This window comes from Prinia subflava, chromosome 18 (genome assembly GCF_021018805.1).
Source record: "Prinia subflava isolate CZ2003 ecotype Zambia chromosome 18, Cam_Psub_1.2, whole genome shotgun sequence".
Classification (NCBI taxonomy): Eukaryota; Metazoa; Chordata; class Aves; order Passeriformes; family Cisticolidae; genus Prinia; species Prinia subflava.
The window spans coordinates 12,715,009-12,733,282 of NC_086264.1; the positions used below are offsets into that span (position 1 = coordinate 12,715,009).

At 43.4% G+C, this 18,274-nt stretch overlaps 1 protein-coding gene across 1 annotated transcript in view; it reads left to right on the forward strand.

Moving 5' to 3' along the window:
* The window catches only part of NR3C2 (nuclear receptor subfamily 3 group C member 2), a 175,433-nt gene extending 157,493 nt beyond the window's left edge, over positions 1 to 17,940 (forward strand). Inside the window, exons 6-8 of the mRNA XM_063415240.1 lie at positions 3,442 to 3,572; positions 6,974 to 7,131; positions 14,151 to 17,940. Coding sequence (XP_063271310.1) covers positions 3,442 to 3,572; positions 6,974 to 7,131; positions 14,151 to 14,306 — 445 coding nt within the window. The 3' untranslated portion in view covers positions 14,307 to 17,940. The remainder of the gene's footprint in view (positions 1 to 3,441; positions 3,573 to 6,973; positions 7,132 to 14,150) is intronic.
* Positions 17,941 to 18,274: the final 334 nt, after the last annotated feature.

Here is an 18,274-nt window from a genome sequence, read left to right on the forward strand (position 1 = left end):
TGGGAATGGCCGGTGGCACACTGGGAATGGCTGGTGGCACACTGGGAATGGCTGGTGGCACACTGGGAATGGCCGGTGGCACACTGGGAATGGCTGGTGGCAGCACTGGGAATGGTTGGTGGCTGCACTGGGAATGGCTGGTGGCACACTGGGAATGGCTGGTGGCACACTGGGAATGGCAGCACTGGGAATGGCTGGTGGCACACTGGGAATGGCCGGTGGCACACTGGGAATGGCCGGTGGCACACTGGGAATGGCCAGTGGCACACTGGGAATGGCTGGTGGCACACTGGGAATGGCTGGTGGCACACTGGGAATTTCTGGACACTCACAGGGCTGCAGGAAAGGTCAGACAAAATGTGAGCTGGGCATTACTTTAAGCCTGTAAGGAGACACTTGGGGAACTTAAGATGGATTAACTTAAGGTGTAAAGTTTAAAGCGAATTATCATGAAGGAGGATTAAGCTAAACTGAGCTAATGACACCACTTGTGAATTCATATCCAAATAGCACATTCAGAGCTTTGGCGCCACGCCTTTTGTTACTTAAATGTGCTTTTCTTCCTAAATGTCCCCATAAAGATCCGTGCCCTTATAGTCCAGATCTTCATTTCCTCTGTTTTTCGTGTTGAGAGGTTCAGAGGTGGGGCTGGGGTTGGTTGGGATTTGCCTTTTTTTATCCCTCTGTTTTTTTCTTGAACATAAAAATTTCTTTTAATTTTTCCTTATGACAACAAAGGCATTTACCTGATAGCATTTATTCTTAGCTGATGTATTTGGTGAGGAAAAATTAACTTTGTTCATGTTATGCTGACATGCCTCAATTCATCTGTGCCTCTTTGCTTTTATCACATTTCTGTTGCTTTGTTTTGTTGCTGCTCTCGAGGTATTGGATATCTGTGATGTCAGCATCTGCATTTTTCAAAACTCTACAAAATTCTACACAGTGTGAGGTCAAAAACCAAATACAAAGCTGAATACTGTAAACTCCACAAAATGCTTATCTTTCATTAGACAGAGTCATGAATTAACCAGCATAATTTTTAGTTGGTAATATTTTGTAAATAAGTAATAAATCAACTTAATTGATTTTTCAGGAGGCAGACTGATGTGAAATAATTTGTTTGCTGTATATTAAACAAATCACTTAATAGCTCATTCTGTGCATAATTTTATCTCACTACAAACAAGGCCATCAGGTTTTCCTTGAGGGTACGCCTAGAGATCAATATTTGTAAGTAGATAAAAGAATGAATATTTAAGAGAAAGAAATAACTAAGCCAAAAACCCCTGACTATAACTGAAATTCTTCCATTTAGGCAGTCATGTATAAGCAAAACAAGTACAAAGAAAAATTTGGAAGTCAGAAAAAGTGCAAGTCAACGTAAAAAAATCAAGTTTTTGAGTCAACACTTTGAGTTAACTCGCACAGAGTGTTTTGCCACCAAAAAAACCCCAAAACATCATAATGTTTTCTTTTTTTGCTGTGTGGCTTGTGGTATCTGATGAGAAATCTGTCACTTCTCTCTGCAGAGGTGACACACAGGGGTGGTGGCAGTGGTTTCATGTTCTGAGGCTGGAGGAGCAAACCTTGGCAGAAGCAATGAGGGATGTCACTGATGGCTTCTGAGTGCTGCTGTCTCTGAGACACACTTCAACATGTACAATTTAAAATACAAATGCCCTTTATTAATCATTCACCTTTTGTGTGTCCCTCAGAGCCTCCTGGGACCAGCCCGTGATGTATAATAATAACTAATATGTATGGCATTACTCCTACTATTAAATTTAATTAAAAAAAAAAAAAAAGCTGGAAGTTCTCAGTCTCAAAAAAAGAGGGTGGAGCAGGGGAAAAGTGCAGAGCCCATCTAACAATGGGGAGTCTGCTTTATTAGTACTAAGGAGGAAAATGAAATTGCTCTGGCAGGAGTGCAATAAAACACCAGGAAGATTATGTCAGTCTTTGTTTGCACACAGTATGATTCTTCTCTTTCACCAGCCAATTTGTATATTTGAAAAAGCAGTTGCTTGGTTAAAATAATGAGCTGAACTTCATCCAATTCCCCAGTTATATGAAAAAATGTTAGAAGAAATATAGAGAATTGATTTTGAGCAACTAGAAAAAAGAAGAGTAGTGGCCACTGAACAATTATAGGACCCTGTCTATGTATCTGCATATACACACACACATATATCAGTTTCTGCTCACAGGCAGTGCTCAATGACTCTTTGCTGTGGCTGTTGTGGTTTGAAATGGAAGATCCAGAAATTTAGCAAATTTCTAACTAATTCTACCTGAAACTTAGGCAGGATGGGTTAGACCAGGATTACTTCAAAGAAGAGAGAGAAGGTAAATTTATGAAAATATATTTAAAGGCAAAAAAGATGGTATCTAGATACAAGTCATGTACCCCAGTTATTTTATGATTTAACAGGTAGAAGCCTTAATGAATTAGTTCCTTGTTTTATATACTCCTTTATTCCAGCTTATTTGAGATTACTATTTTGGGGGGAAAAAACCACGCGATTTTTGAGTATTTCAGTGTTTGAACAGGAGACATCAGCTGATGGGGGATTGTATCACATAGAGCACGCCCTCAGTGTGTGCAGGTTCCTCTGCAGGCCTGTTTCCATCAGCCAGGGCAGAGCTGAGCAGACACTGAGGATTCAGACACGTTTGAAAACATTTTTGCCCCGTTTGGAAACGTTTTGGCACCGTCGGCGATAACGCGCAAACCGCGCTCGTGGCCGCTCCCTTCCCACGGCTCCGGGGGGAGCTGGCAGTGCCCCGGGCACCGAGGGGCAGGGGGTGCCCAGGGGTGCCCAGGGGTGCCCGGGGGTGCCCAGGGGGTGCCCAGGCAGTGCCCAGGGGGTGCCCAGGGGTGCCCAGGCAGTGCCCAGGGGTGCCCAGGGGTGTCCAGGCAGTGCCCAGGCGGTGCCCAGGGGTGCCCGGGGGTGCCCAGGGGTGCCTAGGCAGTGCCCAGGCAGTGCCCAGGGGTGCCCAGGCAGTGCCCAGGGGTGCCCAGGGGTGCCCAGGGGGTGCCCAGGGATGCCCAGGGGTGCCCGGGGGTGCCCAGGGGGTGCCCAGGCAGTGCCCAGGCGGTGCCCAGGGGTGCCCGGGGGTGCCCAGGGGTGCCTAGGCAGTGCCCAGGCAGTGCCCAGGGGTGCCCAGGCAGTGCCCAGGGGTGCCCAGGCAGTGCCCAGGCAGTGCCCAGGGGTGCCCAGGCAGTGCCCAGGCAGTGCCCAGGGGTGCCCAGGCAGTGCCCAGGGGTGCCCAGGCAGTGCCCAGGGGTGCCCAGGGGGTGCCCAGGGGTGCCCAGGGGTGCCCAGGCAGTGCCCAGGGGTGCCCAGGGGGTGCCCAGGCAGTGCCCAGGCAGTGCCCCTGCAGGCTGAGCTCTCCTTTCCTGGCACTGATGCCGTGGTGTTGTTCCTGTCTCCGCAGGGAGCGGATGCGCCAGTCGGCGATGTTCGAGCTGTGCCAGGGCATGCACCAGATCAGCCTGCAGTTCGTGCGCCTGCAGCTCAGCTTCGAGGAGTACACCATCATGAAGGTGCTGCTGCTCCTCAGCACAGGTGAGTCGGGCTGTGTGGCTGTGTGGCAAGGCTTGAAAACATTCCAGTGGAAAAGGGGTGCAGTGATTTTAACCAGCCTGACCAAAAGAGGCAAAACGTTTCCAGCTGGGCCACAGGAATCAGCCTGGATTGATCTGCACTTAGCACGGGAAATGTCTCTGCAATCTGAGTGTGTCAGGGGCACTGGAGGGACAGGAGTGGCCAGGACAGGACTTGGCGTGTCCTTTCCATGCCAACAGCCATGCCAGGCACGTGCCACAGCTGTGGGCATTGAGGGAACATCCCTGCTCGATATTCAGAGGTTTGGCTGGCTCAGCCTGACCCTCAGGATCAAAGTTGTGCCTTGCTGCACTGCAGGGCAGGTGATCTTGTGTGGCTGGAGAATGGAAAGCTCCTTTACAGGCTTCTGGAAGTTTAATAAATGACAGCGTGTGCTTCCTTTTTTCTCTTGAGCATCAGGCTTTGAGTTTTAAGACACAAAATTACATCTTGGTGCTCGTTACAGCACCGTGTAGTAATTAGCAGATCTCTTGATCTTATCTTACTGAAAATATTGAAAACCTCCTGTCCCAGTGCAGTTGTTTAAATACACAGCAGTTTGTACATCACTTTTCCAGAATAACAGCCTGTAAACCTGTAAACAAATGTTATTTTGTGGAATCTGCTCCTTTTTGTGGGGAACAACTCGGTGACACAGCTCTGCCTTTGAGGGGGGGACACGAGGCTGCAGTTCCTGTCGGGGCTGGAGGGGATTTGGCTCCTCTACAGGAGCCTCCAGGGGCTGGAAGGTTTTTTCCCTCTTCCAAGTGAAGCTGTTCCAGCTTGCTGGGATGGGGAGAGACAGCATTTTTGAGGAGCCCGTGGTGTCCTGGCCTGCAGGGGCTGACCCCAGGTCCCACCAAGGGTGACAAGGGAGGGGCTGTGCTCAGGCTGTGCTCAGATGGATTTGTCTGGATGGATTTTGTCACTCCTGGTGTTTCCACTTGCCGTGGATGTGCTCAGGGATGTGGCTTCCCAAATGCTCCTGGGAGAGTGTCTGGATTGGAGAGCTGCCTCTGTGGCATTTTAATCAGCCCTAAAGGGGAAGAATCTTTAGAAAAAGAACCTGAAGGCATCCTAAAAATGCTGCAAAGTGTCTTGAAGCCAGGTATTTATTATTCTACCCTCTTGAGAGTGTAAACTAATGAGTTATCTCTGTTAGGTGAGATCAGTGTGGCCAATTAACTTGAGTGAGCTGGGTCCCTTTCAAACACACTCCACAATCATTAGAAAACCTGCTAAAAATAGTTTGTTTGGGGAGAACCAGGATATTTACATTAGAGAGAGAAGGAGGAAGGAGAGCAGAATGGAAATGGAGGTGGTGATGAAACCCAGGAGGTGTCAGGTGAAGGGCAGCAAACCTGGTTTTGAGCGATTGCACCTTGGGACAGTCTTACAACAGAAAACACCGGGTTTGTTTTCATTGAAATTGAAATTCTTTTATTGAATTCTTTTATTTCATTTTCATTGAAATTCTTTTACTGAATCATGTGATGAGCAGAGTGCAAGTTATTCTGAAACCTTCATGGCGACCACATCAAGGAAGTTTCACTCCATTTACATGTGGAAGAAACCACACATTACAACTCAGTTGTTTCTTGCTTTCCACAGACCATAGATTCTGGGAGCTTGCCAAGAGTATTGCTGCATTTAATAAGTAAAATCAGAAACACTGGGCAAACCTCCAGAATTTCATGTTTTGCTTGAGTTCTCTTTATTTGTGGTCTTTCTTTCTTCCTTAATAATCTGGCTGGGGTGATAGTACAGTAATTTTTCAGACAGAACAGTGAAATACGTAGCAGTAGAGAAGGAAAGAGTGACTCTGGCAGTCTGTAAGCACTGTACACATTAAAGGAACTGTAAAGCTTTTTGTGCATTTTGTGTGAGGGCCACAGCACGCTCTGATGGCTTTTCTTATCTTGATTGGTGCCTCTGTGTCCATTCACCTTGAACTGAGTTTGTAGATTTGTTCCACACAGTTTGTTTTACCTGTCAGCTGATTGAGAGAGTTTGCATCTAGAATTTGAAAATTAAATGAACATATGATATTTCTATAATGATTGTGTATATATATATATATAAAATATATATATTTCTATTATGATTGTATATATATTTTATATATAATATATATATATATTGAGAGATATATATATATCTCAGTTGTTCCTTGTTTCTGATGGGATCTCACTGGGACAGAGGGCAGGTGAGAGGATTTAGAAGGGAAGGGAGTGTATGAATCAGACAGTTTCTGTCCAGATGTTAAGTCAGGGTAAGCTAAATTGGAAGATCACTTTTTTCTCTGTTTAGTTGGTAATTTCCCATTTAGCTTAATCTGACATAGTTTTCTGGCTGGCTTAAGAAATAAACTCACTCCTGTACAGACCAGTATTGTATTTTCCTTCTGTGGACTATGCCTAAGAGATAGAGAGGAGAAAAAAAAGAAAATGATGGTTAAGCAGTGTTCAACCAATTCAGATACTAAACCTCAGAATATTTTGAGCAATGTTGTGAATAACATCCTCAGAGTTTTCATAGGGATCTGATCCTAACAAGCCTCTCCTGTTTGGGGCAGAACCTGCAGGATTTGGGGCTGTTTGCAGTCCATAAACTGGGTATTTGCTTTTGTGATCAGCCTTGCTGATGTCAGTCACAATAAAAGGTATCAGAAAACTCTACTTTGACCCATTTATAAAGGGATGATTCCCTGATCATGATTCTGTCCCTGTCTGGCAGATGGGAGCTCTAACAGGACCCTAGAAGTGCTTTCAGCTGTCTGTCGTGGTCAAGCACTGGGTCAGGATGCCTGTCTGGAGTTTTCTGTTCTGTGCAGAAGAGTGGCTCTGTTTTCTTCTAGATGCTGTGCAGATGCTTGCTAACACTCAAAGAAATTTTAGATCTTACTTAATGGCATAAAAATGTGTCACTTGGTGTAGCATTTCTGCAGATGACAGATGTGATTCTGTACCTTCTCCTCCTCTGCCAAGTGTGGGGAATCGTTCAGGAATGATAAATCACGTTTTCAGCTCCTAGCAAAATACCCTTGGACCCATCTGCCTGGTTTTTGTGTGGTTGGATTGTGTTGAAAGCAGTTTGGACATGAGGGTAGCACGTGTGGTGTTCCTGAGATGTTTTCTTGTCCTCTGCCGCAGCTTCTGCAGTCACACATCTGGGGAGGACGCCTGAACCGCTCGAGAATCTGTGTGATGTTGTTGATCCCTCACCAATGTCTGTAAAATTATGGACTTTGCTTAAAAGGTTTCATTCCTTCATCCACTGACTGGTGTAACTGTTTAAGAATGCACATCAAAAGAATAAGCAATGCAGTTAATACTAATTTAAGACTGTCTTTTCAATGACAGTTCCCAAGGATGGTCTCAAAAGCCAAGCTGCATTTGAAGAAATGAGGGCAAATTACATTAAAGAACTAAAGAAGATGGTAACTAAATGTCCAAGTAACTCTGGGCAAAGCTGGCAGAGATTCTACCAACTGACTAAACTTCTTGACTCCATGCATGATGTAAGTATAACTCCTCAGGGAGTGCAGAAAAGTTAAGCAAAAAATCTCTCTATTAAGGTAAACAAATAGTCTTTAATTGTGTTAACTGACAGAGAGACAAAAAACAACCATATTCTTTTTAAAGGGGCATCTGAGAGAAGTTGATAGATTAATTTAAGAAGCTAAAATAAGAAGGTAGAAGTCATGAAGGTGAAAGGTGCAGGGTTAGTGTGTTACACATCCAGCATTATTGCCTGATGTGCCAATAATCACGGAATTCATTTGGTGATCTTTTCTCACTGGGTTTGTAATAATGATGACTTTAAAAGATGTATTGAGACCTTGGGGCCATCCTGGGTGTTTGTTTGAACGTTTCAAGTAGAAGATTCCATGTTGGGTCATTCCTGCCACTCTGCCTTATTCCAGCACAAGGTGTTTTTGTGTCTCAGGTGTGAAAGGTTTGGTCTCAGAGCACCTGGGCTGCTGATGCCCAGGGTGACAGAGTGCTTGTGGTGGGTGTGGAAGGTTCCAGAAGGGAATCCAATGTCTGTAATATTAGGCTGTTTAGCTGGGAGCAGCCTGGTTCCAGCCAGTGAAATTAATGGTAAGTGCAGGGTTTACCTGTGAGCAGCAGGGCTGTATCTCCTTTACCGGGCTCTGAGGGAGGCTGCAGAGGAAGCAATGAGCCAGGTCTGCTCAGGCTCAGGGTTTTCCAGAGCCCCCTGAGAGCCCCCTGGGCCAGCAGGGCTGGCTCCCATCCCTCTGGGGCTGTGCCTGGTGCAGAAGGGATGGGACCCTGCTGGGCACAGCAAGAGTGACCCCCAGCCGTGTTTGGGCACACGAGGGGAGGGTGCTCAACCAGTAAAACCTGGCAGAGGAGAAACTGCCTTACCCCATCCTGGGTGGGCAGGGGAGGATCTCTGCTGCACGGAGGAGCTGCAGCACTTTCCTCTCAGAGCCTGCACGTCCTTGTGCTCGAATTTCATTTTGCTGTACAGCACGGTGCACTTCAGGTCAGATTGGTGTAAGAGCCTGAGGTCTGTTTACAGAATGTACATATGGAATTATTTTTCAAATATTGTTCTGTTGTTCATTAAAACATTGCAAACCTTAGTGGGAGGCAGGGAGAGTATTATTAGTACTGCAGTGATAGCTCATTCTTCAGAGATCAGGTTTCACTTGCTCAGTGCCAGCAAAGGAAGTTGTAATGTTTTAGTGGGGAAAAAAAAAGGCACGAGTGATAAAATCATTTGCAAGAATTCACATCTGCACCTCAAGGCAGCAGAACAAACCCCTGCATTTATGGAGTTGTCTGATCCCCTCCAGGACAGGCAGAGTCTGTGATTTGTTGCTGAGCTGGGAGTGTTTGTGTGGGTAAGGTGAGTGCATGAGAGCGCTCCCATGTCCTACAGACATTTTCCAAAACACAGCATTAACCATTGGGAGCTGAACTAACCAGAGGAAGCAGGCTGCTCTTGCATTTTATTTAATTTTTAATTAAGCTATTTTTGCATTACTTTTGTTTTAATAGAGCACTTTCTTTCAAAGGACTTTTTAAAGAAAGTCCCATTGTCAGCAGTCGCTGTTAGAAAGGCCGGTTGTCTCCAGACAGTGCTGCCTTTCAGAGATGATTCTGGAGACTTGTTCAGCAAGGACACTTGTTTATTTTTTCTCTTTAAAACTGATTTTTTTTTTCACGTTCTGGTTTTTGAAACCCATCAGAATAATTTTAGACTGGTGATAATATTAATGAGAAGTGAGAATTAATATTCTCTCCCCACTGCCTGTTAGTGCAGAGTTTCTCTGTTTAATAGACATGAATGTAAATTTTCTGCTGGGTTCCTCAGTCCAGGAGGAATGCTTCCTCTGCTGTCCCCCATGTATTTTTAACTTTCTCCATTATAATTTTAGAGGATCAGGATGTGTTTGGTGCTGGGCAGTCTGGCTGGAGCTGAGGCCCCGTGTTTACAGCTCCTGTAGTCTCAGATTTGGCATTTTCAGTGCAAGCCTGAAGGGGCTGGTGCACAATTCCTGCTTGTACCCAGCTTGTCCATCTGAGCAGAGATCTCACCCCTCGTGGAATTAATGAGTAAGGGAAGTAATAAACCCCCTGCTCCTTTGCACCTCCAGACTTGTTTTCATCCACCTCCCTTTTGAGACATCTGTCTGAGGAATATATGAAACACAGTGCGTGGAAATATCAAATTACAATATGCTTGGCTTATATAATGTGAGGAAGAGAAAGAAAACCCAAACAAGATGGTTTTACATTGCTCAGTGTGCTAAATCATTCATCCACACAGCAAACATATGTGCAGGTAGAAAAGTGCCAAGCTGAGGAAATACAGAAATTTTCAAGAAGGCCAGGCACGCACTGAAGTATTTGAAAACATCAGCAACTTTATTTAATGATCCATGAAGCCTCAAAGCACCTGAGAAATAAGAGATGGAAAGGGGTTTGTGCCTGAGGAGCTGCAGCCTGCCCTGTCCCCCTCTGCTGCAGGGTGCCCTGGGGCAGCAGGGCGTGGGTCAGTGGTGACATGGCAGGGCTGGTGACATTAACAGCTGCACTCAGTGATCCTCTCCAGCCTCAGTGATCCTGGGATCCTTTATTTCCTTCCTGTAGGGATTTTATTTCCCTTATTTTGGGTGGCTCACGTGCATTGTTTCCTGGAGAGCCGCAGTGTGGCAGGGACCAGCCCCCCTCTCTACCTGCACCCCAGAGGTTTTGGTCTTGTGGGAATTTCGGGGAGAGATGGATTTTGGGAGAGATTTCCACTTGGATGGAGGGGAAGTGCCTGACAGACTCCCTCAGGACCATCACAAACAGATGTCCTGCTCAGGGTATCAAAAACTTCATCATTTGGATCTTCCTCAGCATCTCCTGTTGGCTCTGGCAGGAAGGGCTGGATCAGGGCAGGGCTCGTTGCATACAGAGGCTGTGCAGTGGATGCTGAGGCAGTTTGCAGAACAAAAGCTGAATTTGGTCTCAATCTGGCTGATGCTGAACAGGCTTTGAGTGAAGACGGCTTTTGTTTCAATGCCATGACATGAAACCCTAATGTGAACCTTCCCCTTGTCTTGGCATTGCGCTGTCATTTGCTTGTTGACATTTTCTGCCAAACAAATATAAATTCTTTAAGGCTCATGCTGCTGAATAATTAATTTTTTATGGTTCCTGAAGGGAATACTTTATAGCTGAGGTGGATCTTTCCATAGGCTGAGAGCGCCAGGGTTTCACTCTCTGAAAAAGCTGACAGTGGGAATAAGGGCAGGGATCCTCCGGGGGCTTGCAGGGGATGCAAAAATGCCCCTGCAGGTTCTGATCCTGCAGATACAGAGCTGCACATGAGCCCTCAGCTGCCACCAGCACCTTTGGGTGCACTTACTCCTGCTCCTGAGCCACCCAAGGTGAGCAGTTTGGAGCCTCCCACAGGGAACAGCTTCCTTCCCGAGCCTTTGGAGGAATAATCATTGTAAATCTCAGGATTTTCATAGGGCTGGGAGCAAAAACAAACACAGTGGAAATGGAATTATCAGGAGCTGGTGGGCAGTGGTTTCCCTTTGCCTTCCTGATGCTGGGGCAGGAGTTCTGTATCCACTGCACAGAGTGGAAAAAGCAGGAATAACAATCCTGAGCTCACTGAGGGCTCTGCTGGCTGAGGAAAGAGCTGGGTGGGCAGAGACCCATTCCTGAAAGGGACACAGAGAGGCAATTTGGAGTGTCTTTTATTTTTTTTTTAATATAGGAGAACACTTAAATTTCTGACAGTAATAGCTGTAGCTAATAATAGGAAGAAATTACTCAGCATTGTGTTGTTACCCTACTGCTGTCTTAATTGCTGTCTCAGTAGGATTAATCACAGAGATGCTCCTGGTAGAGAAGTGACTGTGGGCTCCCACACCACACCCAGAGATTCTGAGAGAACTGGGAGAAAACCAAGCACAGAAATGTGCAAATCCAGTAGTTCTTACCATTTCTGGAAATGCAAAGGCATCATGGTGAGATTTGCAAACTAAAATAAGTTCTTTTTGCTGTAAAAATAGGGCAAGTGCTCGAAGGTCACTATAACTGTATTAACTTCAGGGACTTCATTAAAGGATTCATTTTTTTTTAATTATGAAGAGCAGTATGCGTGAAAAAGTCCATTTTATGGACACCCCACCCTAATAACAGAAAATTACATTTGATTAATACTGCTATTTCTCAGAGGTGCTCAATACAGCATACAAATGCAAAAATTGATTAGGTAAAAATACCAGAACTGCTAAGATTGCTGTAGCCTCGAAAATGTTTGAAGTGCAGCACACTCTGCAGGGTAGTGATGAGAGAATTGGGAATTGTTTTAGTTGTGGCCTTAACTGCCCTGCCAAGCTGTAAATCGTCAGAAGTGTGCTCCAGCAGCTGAAATAATTGAGATTGTAGAAGGCAGGATGTTGTGCAAACAGCAGTGATTTCACTCTAAATTGGAGTTACCTGTCACACTGCTGGACTGGGGGAGCTCCCAGCTTTTCCAGTAGAAACCACCAGAGGCAGAGGGTGGAAGTGGTCAGCTGCAGTGTAGTCAGGAGTTCTCAGAGCATTTTGTGAGGATTTAAAGAACAGCCAGGAGTATTTTTGATCCAGGAAATCGATAAGGCACGTTCAGAGCTGCTCCTGTTACCTTGTTTGTCACCTGTGCAGCCTCAGTCACTGCAAAGACAGAGCTCGTGTGTTCCAAGAGAAAACAAACTTTCTGAAATCCTTACTGAAGAGGGAAGTTCTCTTTTAAAGCAAAGACCATTTAAATTATTTACCTGTTACAAATCAAAACTACATCAGACAAATGTTGTTTGGGCTGCAGAAGCAAGGACTTACATTTCAAAATTAGCATTGCCTGTGAGACCTGAGCTTTTCATGCTTTCAGATCCTCCTCCTGCCAAGGCTGCTGAGCTGGCAGGGGGCTGCACCTCTGAAAATGCAGCAAAAGCCTGCTCGTGGCTCAGCCCTGGTCTCACTGCTGTACCTGTCTGACCTTGGCACAGCGTTTACATTCTCATAGAGCTGCTTTTCAATCCTGCCACGTTTGTTCCTCTTTATTTTAAATTAATGCTTTCCCATCCCCAAAAGCCGTGCAGCTTTCGAGGCTGGAGTTAAGAGATGCTGACTGCAAGCCCGTGGTCCTGGTGACACGGGGGGTCACATGTGGGACACACCTGCTTCCTAGTCCTCCCTTTTGCTTTCTGGGGATGATTATTGTCAAGTATGTTAAAGCTGATTGCTTAAGGAAGTGGAACAAAAGTTTTAGCAGACTTAAATAGGTATAGAAAATTATCCTTAGGGCTTCAAGCCCAAGTTTGAGATGATAGGAGGGTTCTAGGGGTCTTCTTTTAAGCTGTTGTGCAGACTTTACCTTTCTCCTCTGTGGTGAGATTTGTAATGATCATATCCATGATCACAGCTTGGTTTTCACCCTGCTGACTTGTTTATTGATAGAGTACATTGTGCTTCCTTCATTAGTGTTATTTTTCATTTCTCTTGTCTGCATATTCACCAGACATAAGCATGTGCTTGGTACTACTAAAGGCTTGCAGAGAAATCAGAATTAGCAGTTTCTAGGTAGGATTTCTGTGGCTGTCTCAGTGAATCCAGAGGCTCCACACGGGCGTGACGGGGCAGGAATTCACTGGAGCTGCACAGAAGGCAGTGGGACAGAGGTGACCCAGCCCCCCTCACATCCAGGGATGTGGAAGTTTAGGACAAGGAGCAGTCACAGGGTCACTGCCAAGGCTGGGCTGGGTGCAAGGCTCAGGGAGGAGGGAGTGGCAGTCACAAATCACAATTCCCTTCACTTTGCTTTTGTGCCCTTTAGAGCGCTTTTGGCACAAGGTATTCGCAGTAACAACTTCCTCCTTGTGGGTAAAGTAAACCTTTGATCATCAGCGTTTTTTCCTTGGAAAACCAGATTATGTCTACGCTACTTATTTAGCAGGCATCTGTTTAATTAATTAGTGCTGCTTCATGCCACGCCAGATGATCAGGAGTGACCTAAGCCCCAGCAAACAGGCTGGTGGAGTGCTCAAGAGCAGCGAGTCATGTGCTGGAGTGACCTCAGCACTTCTCTGGGATGTTCATAAACTGCTTACACGTTTGCAAGAGCAGCTGGGAAAGTCCTGAAAATGAACAATAAGGGATGGAAATGTGGCTGCCCATGGTTTTTTATTCATTTCCTTTTCTGCCTTCCAAAAGTCCACTTTTATTTGTCCACTATCTTTAGCAGGGGCTTTATGGCAGAGTGCAATTCTGCATGGTAAGAATTGAAATGACAAACTTGTATTTGATAAACTACACAAGCAGAAATGTTTCATGTCACGAGGTGCCAAAATGAATTCAACACTTGGATTTTTAAACAGCAGAGGCTCTTTCCTTCAATCACACAACAGTGGAAGTTCACACTCACTGAAACCTGCACGTGCTTCATCCCTTCACATTTCTCAAAGACTGGGAAGGGTCCAATGTACTCCAAAGCTTCAGGAGATGGATTTAGGTCACAGCCACCAAATCACCTGGGATTGTGAGGCTGTGAAACCCGAAATGTCACTGTGTGACGCAGCAGTTGGGTGGCTGAGCTGCAAACATCAGCTGCTCTGGCACTTGGAGGTCACGGGCCCTGGAGAATGCACTGAAGTTAACCAAATAATCTGATTTAATGAGCGTGGATCCAGCTGAAGCTGAGAGATACAATAGTTTATGGCTGATTTTTTTCCTCTGGGCACAAGGCTTTATTTTTTAGACCTGGAGTTTTTTTGGTGGCCAGTTCCAGTTAGTGAAAGGGAAAAAATCAAATCCGTGGTCTCCTGGGTTTTCCTAGTTTGCTGATTTTTAATGAGTCAAGCAGCCCTTTGGCATTTGGGTTCTTTTGTTTGCTTTATAACCCCTGTAAATGGACTGTCAGGTCAGAGCAAGATGTTATTTCTTGGAAATAATCAATTATCAGTCAGCTGTTTGCATGCAAAGATCTTGGTGCTTTTCCTAAGAAGTGTTTCCTTCTGTGTTTCAGCTTGTTAGTGACTTATTGGAATTCTGCTTCTACACCTTCCGAGAGTCTCAGGCACTGAAAGTAGAGTTTCCAGCCATGCTGGTGGAAATCATCAGTGACCAGCTACCAAAGGTGGAATCTGGGAATGCCAAGCCCCTGTACTTTCACAGGAAGTGATAGAAAATGTCTTAAACGGAAGAACTTTGCCTTAAGTTTCCCTGTGTTATTCCACACCCATGAAGGACCCAAGAATCCATATTTTAAACATGCTCTTTACACTCGTTCAGCAGTCTCTGAATAGTCTAAAATCATCCGAAGGGTTTGGGGGAATGGAAAGCAGTTGACTCGGATTTGGCAAGACCCAGATGTTTGGAAATTACCCCATAACCCTCAAACACTTAGAAAATGTTCCTGTTCCTCTGGATGAAAAGCCATATCTAGTCAATAACTCTTTGATTTTGATATTTTAACAGATGGAGTTTTAAATATGCCATGTAGTTTCTGGTATTGTTTGCTTGTTTTAAAAGGGTTCGAGAACTAATGAGAACTTTTTAAAGCTTACCCTTGGTTTGCACATAAAACGTAAAGTCAATATGGGGCATTAATATTCTTTTCTTGTATAAAAAAACCACAAAAAAAAATACAAAAACTATATATATATATACACACATATATATACACACACACAAACCCTAACGTGTAAAGTAATAACAGAACATTTGGTGTGGAATACTGTTATCCCCACCTGTGGCATTTGTTATCCCATGTTATCCCACATAGATGATATACACTGTGTCAAGTGTCCATTGACTATTTAATTCAAAAGGATAAGATGTGAAAAACAAATGCCCTGGTATCAATTTATAGTATCTATTGTGCTGGCTTTACAAATAATTTTTTGCAGTCTTTTGCTGTACTGTACATTGCTGTATGTATAAATTGTGAAGGACCTGAAATAAGGTGTAAGGAACTTTTGTAAATGAGACAAAAAAATCTTTAATGGTTAATAGGATGAACGGGAAAGTATTTTTGAAAGAACTCTATTTTGCTGGAGACTATTTAAGTACTATCTTTGTCTAAACAAACAAGGTAATTTTTTTGTAAAGTGAAATGTTCTGCATGCATAATGAACCGTTTACAGTGTATTTAAGAAAGGGAAAGCTGTGCCTTTTTTAGCATCATATCTAATTTACCATCCTACAGTATCTGTTGTAAATAACCACGCTTAACCTCTCCCGTTGTGTTTTAAGCCTTTCTAGTTCTCTTTTCCTGCCCTTTTGTCTCTCCTGCGAGCGTTTGTGACTTGAGCACATCTTAGAACTCCTGCTTCATCTATCTGTAGGAAACGACACATTCTTGTGTTTGCCACTTTGCCAAGGTTTCATTTAACAAGACAAATTCTGGTTTCTCTCCAAAGCTTTTGCCAGCTCAATGATCTGCTGAGTTCTTGCCCTCTGTTCCCTTTCTCTCTCAGGGGAATGGGGGTGAGCAACACATTGAATGATTTTTCTTTTTTTTACTGAGGTTTCCCAGATTGTTTGGTTTTGTTTTTGGGTTTTTTTTCCTTTGAATACGGGATCTGTGAAGCATCTTAAAAGGTCAGATGATTATTGCAGATGGGGGAGAGCCATTTCTGGTTATGCTGAAGGGAACATGCAGATCATTACAGTAAGTATATCAAAGAGATTTATTTGTACTGGTGAGAGGGATGGTGAGGGGTGATAAGGGCAGATAAGCTGAGTAGAATTTTTAGTGATAAACTAAAAAAGCGTCTGTAATTTTGTAAGCATTTTTGTAATAATCAGGATACATCCAAGAAGACAAATGTTCACACTACAAGTTCAACTCAGTTGGTCTGATTTTGTCTCAAAAATGTTTTCTCTAGAGTAAGACTGCAAAGAAGAGAATTTTTGAGGTGACTTTCACTATTTCACAATTTATAAGCAACTACAAGATTTTGGGGTAGAATAGAGGACAGGTGAACTTTTCTGAGGCTCAGCTGTTGCTGCCACACGCTCATGTTTAAATAGAACAGTTTTTCAGAGTCCTACTCTGTGGTGTTCTCTCTGGGTGCCACTGGTGTTCCTGAGCTCTGTCTGTCCCCTGGCCGGTCGCAATGTAGCATTTCCTGTCCACGGTGGTCGAATTCAGAACCCCCCTCCCTTTCTGAACCCAAATTTGGAGGTGCACTGGGGTGCACTGAGGACAGTCAGCATTACTTGTCTTTTTAAATGACACCTGCCTTATGCAATGGGTAATCTGTAAAGACTGTATTCAGAGAGGTTTTTTATATATAAATATATACATACATATATTATTTGCATTTTGGAAGTCTAATTCATAGGCAGATCTTTAAATACTGACCTGCACAGCAATATGAAAGCCAAACTTCCAACGTGAGATACACAGCATGCAGACTGGTTGTTTACAGTAAAGACACAGTCATACATCCATCTTTTAATTTACTTTATTTTTTTTTTTTAAAGTCTAAAATAGAAGATTTTCAAAGCCAGGTTCTGGGTGAATACAGTCTGCAGCAGCTTTTTATATTAACAAAGTTACTGCCTCCTTTTCTGTCTCAGAGTAACTTTGCTTGACTAAAATAGCAAAGCCATATTCTACACTTCACTGTTAAATGCCTGTCCCAGTCCAAATTGTTGTCTGTTTGCTCCTATTTTTGTACCTTATTACTTTTAATCTTGGTTTGGTACAATTCATAATTCACAGAAACTTCATATAATTAAACACACTAAATTAGTTTTAAAAAGCAATTTATATCTTTATGCAAAACGTATGTCTGTCTTTGCAAACAACTGTAAGCAGATTATAATAAATCCTTTACTTTAATCACCTGTTGTTTATGAAACCATTCATTGATTATTATTTTTTTTTGCTAGAGATCATTGAAATAATAGCTACAATTGGATATAGATGTTGTAAGAGGCAGTATTCTCTTATCAAGGACACTTAAGCAGAATAGCCATCACTTTTTTTATCTAAACCTGTGTACAGAAAAAAAGAAAAAGAAACCACAAAACCCAACCCTACTTTTTAGCTCCCGGGAAGTTTGTTATGTTCTTTGGAATTTGTTTAGAGTGAAATAGGCATTTGTCTCCTGCAAAATACAAGACAAATTTAGAAAAGTGGGCTTTTGTTCATTGAGCTAAATTATTTTATTGTGAGAAGGAACAGGGATATGCAGCAAGAGCATTGTATGCACATTAAAATGTAAAATAATGTCATGTACTGCAGTGGGTATTTCAGGAACCGTGTGACCCAGCAGTTGCACGGAGTAAAATAGAACAGACTAAAAGTTTGCAATATCAAAATCTTATTAAAAAGATACTTTACAATCAATAATGCAAAAAGCTAATTCACAGGGTGGTGTTTTTCACTGACTTGTTTAAACATTTATGAAATTAAAAAATTCTACAGTTAATGCACTTTTAATTGTTTATTAAAGATTTGACTTTTTTTAGAGCAATGTTTTCAGCTGGAGGTCAATGACTTGATAAGATAGACAGCAGTTCTGAGGCCAGGAAGCTCAGAGGAATGTTTAAGAATTCTTGGAGTTTAAATAGATTCCTGGATGAAAAATAAAAGCAGCCAGCAGTATGGTGTAAACAGTAAAATCTATGCATAATGATGCATTTATAATTAGGGGTTTGCTTCTGTATGTTTAAAGCTTTTTAAATAAATAGAAAATATTGTTTGGTCTTTATGTTAATGTCTGCAAGTACCTATTTTTCTTTTTTTTTTTTTTCTTCTTTTTTTATATATAAATTGTACAAATATACATGAATTAAACTGGTTTGATTGCAAGTATTTCTTGCATTTTAATGTAATGGCCAGGGAGCAGCTCCTGGGGCTGTGAGAGAGGGGACAACACTGAGGAATGGGCTTCATCTCACAAAAATGTGCTGAAAAATCCTCTGGGCACGAAGAACCAAACCTCCAGCAGCCAGGCCAGTGTGGGCTCCAGCTCCTGTTCCATCATTGATCAAAGTTAAAATTCAATTTTATATACACAAGGTCTCCCTGCTGCCCCTGCCTGCTCAGGGTCAGACCTTCTCCAGTGTAATTACAGTCAGAGGAGTTTTATTTCCCCTTCTAACTCTCTTGGTTTGTTCTGGGCAGTCTCAACA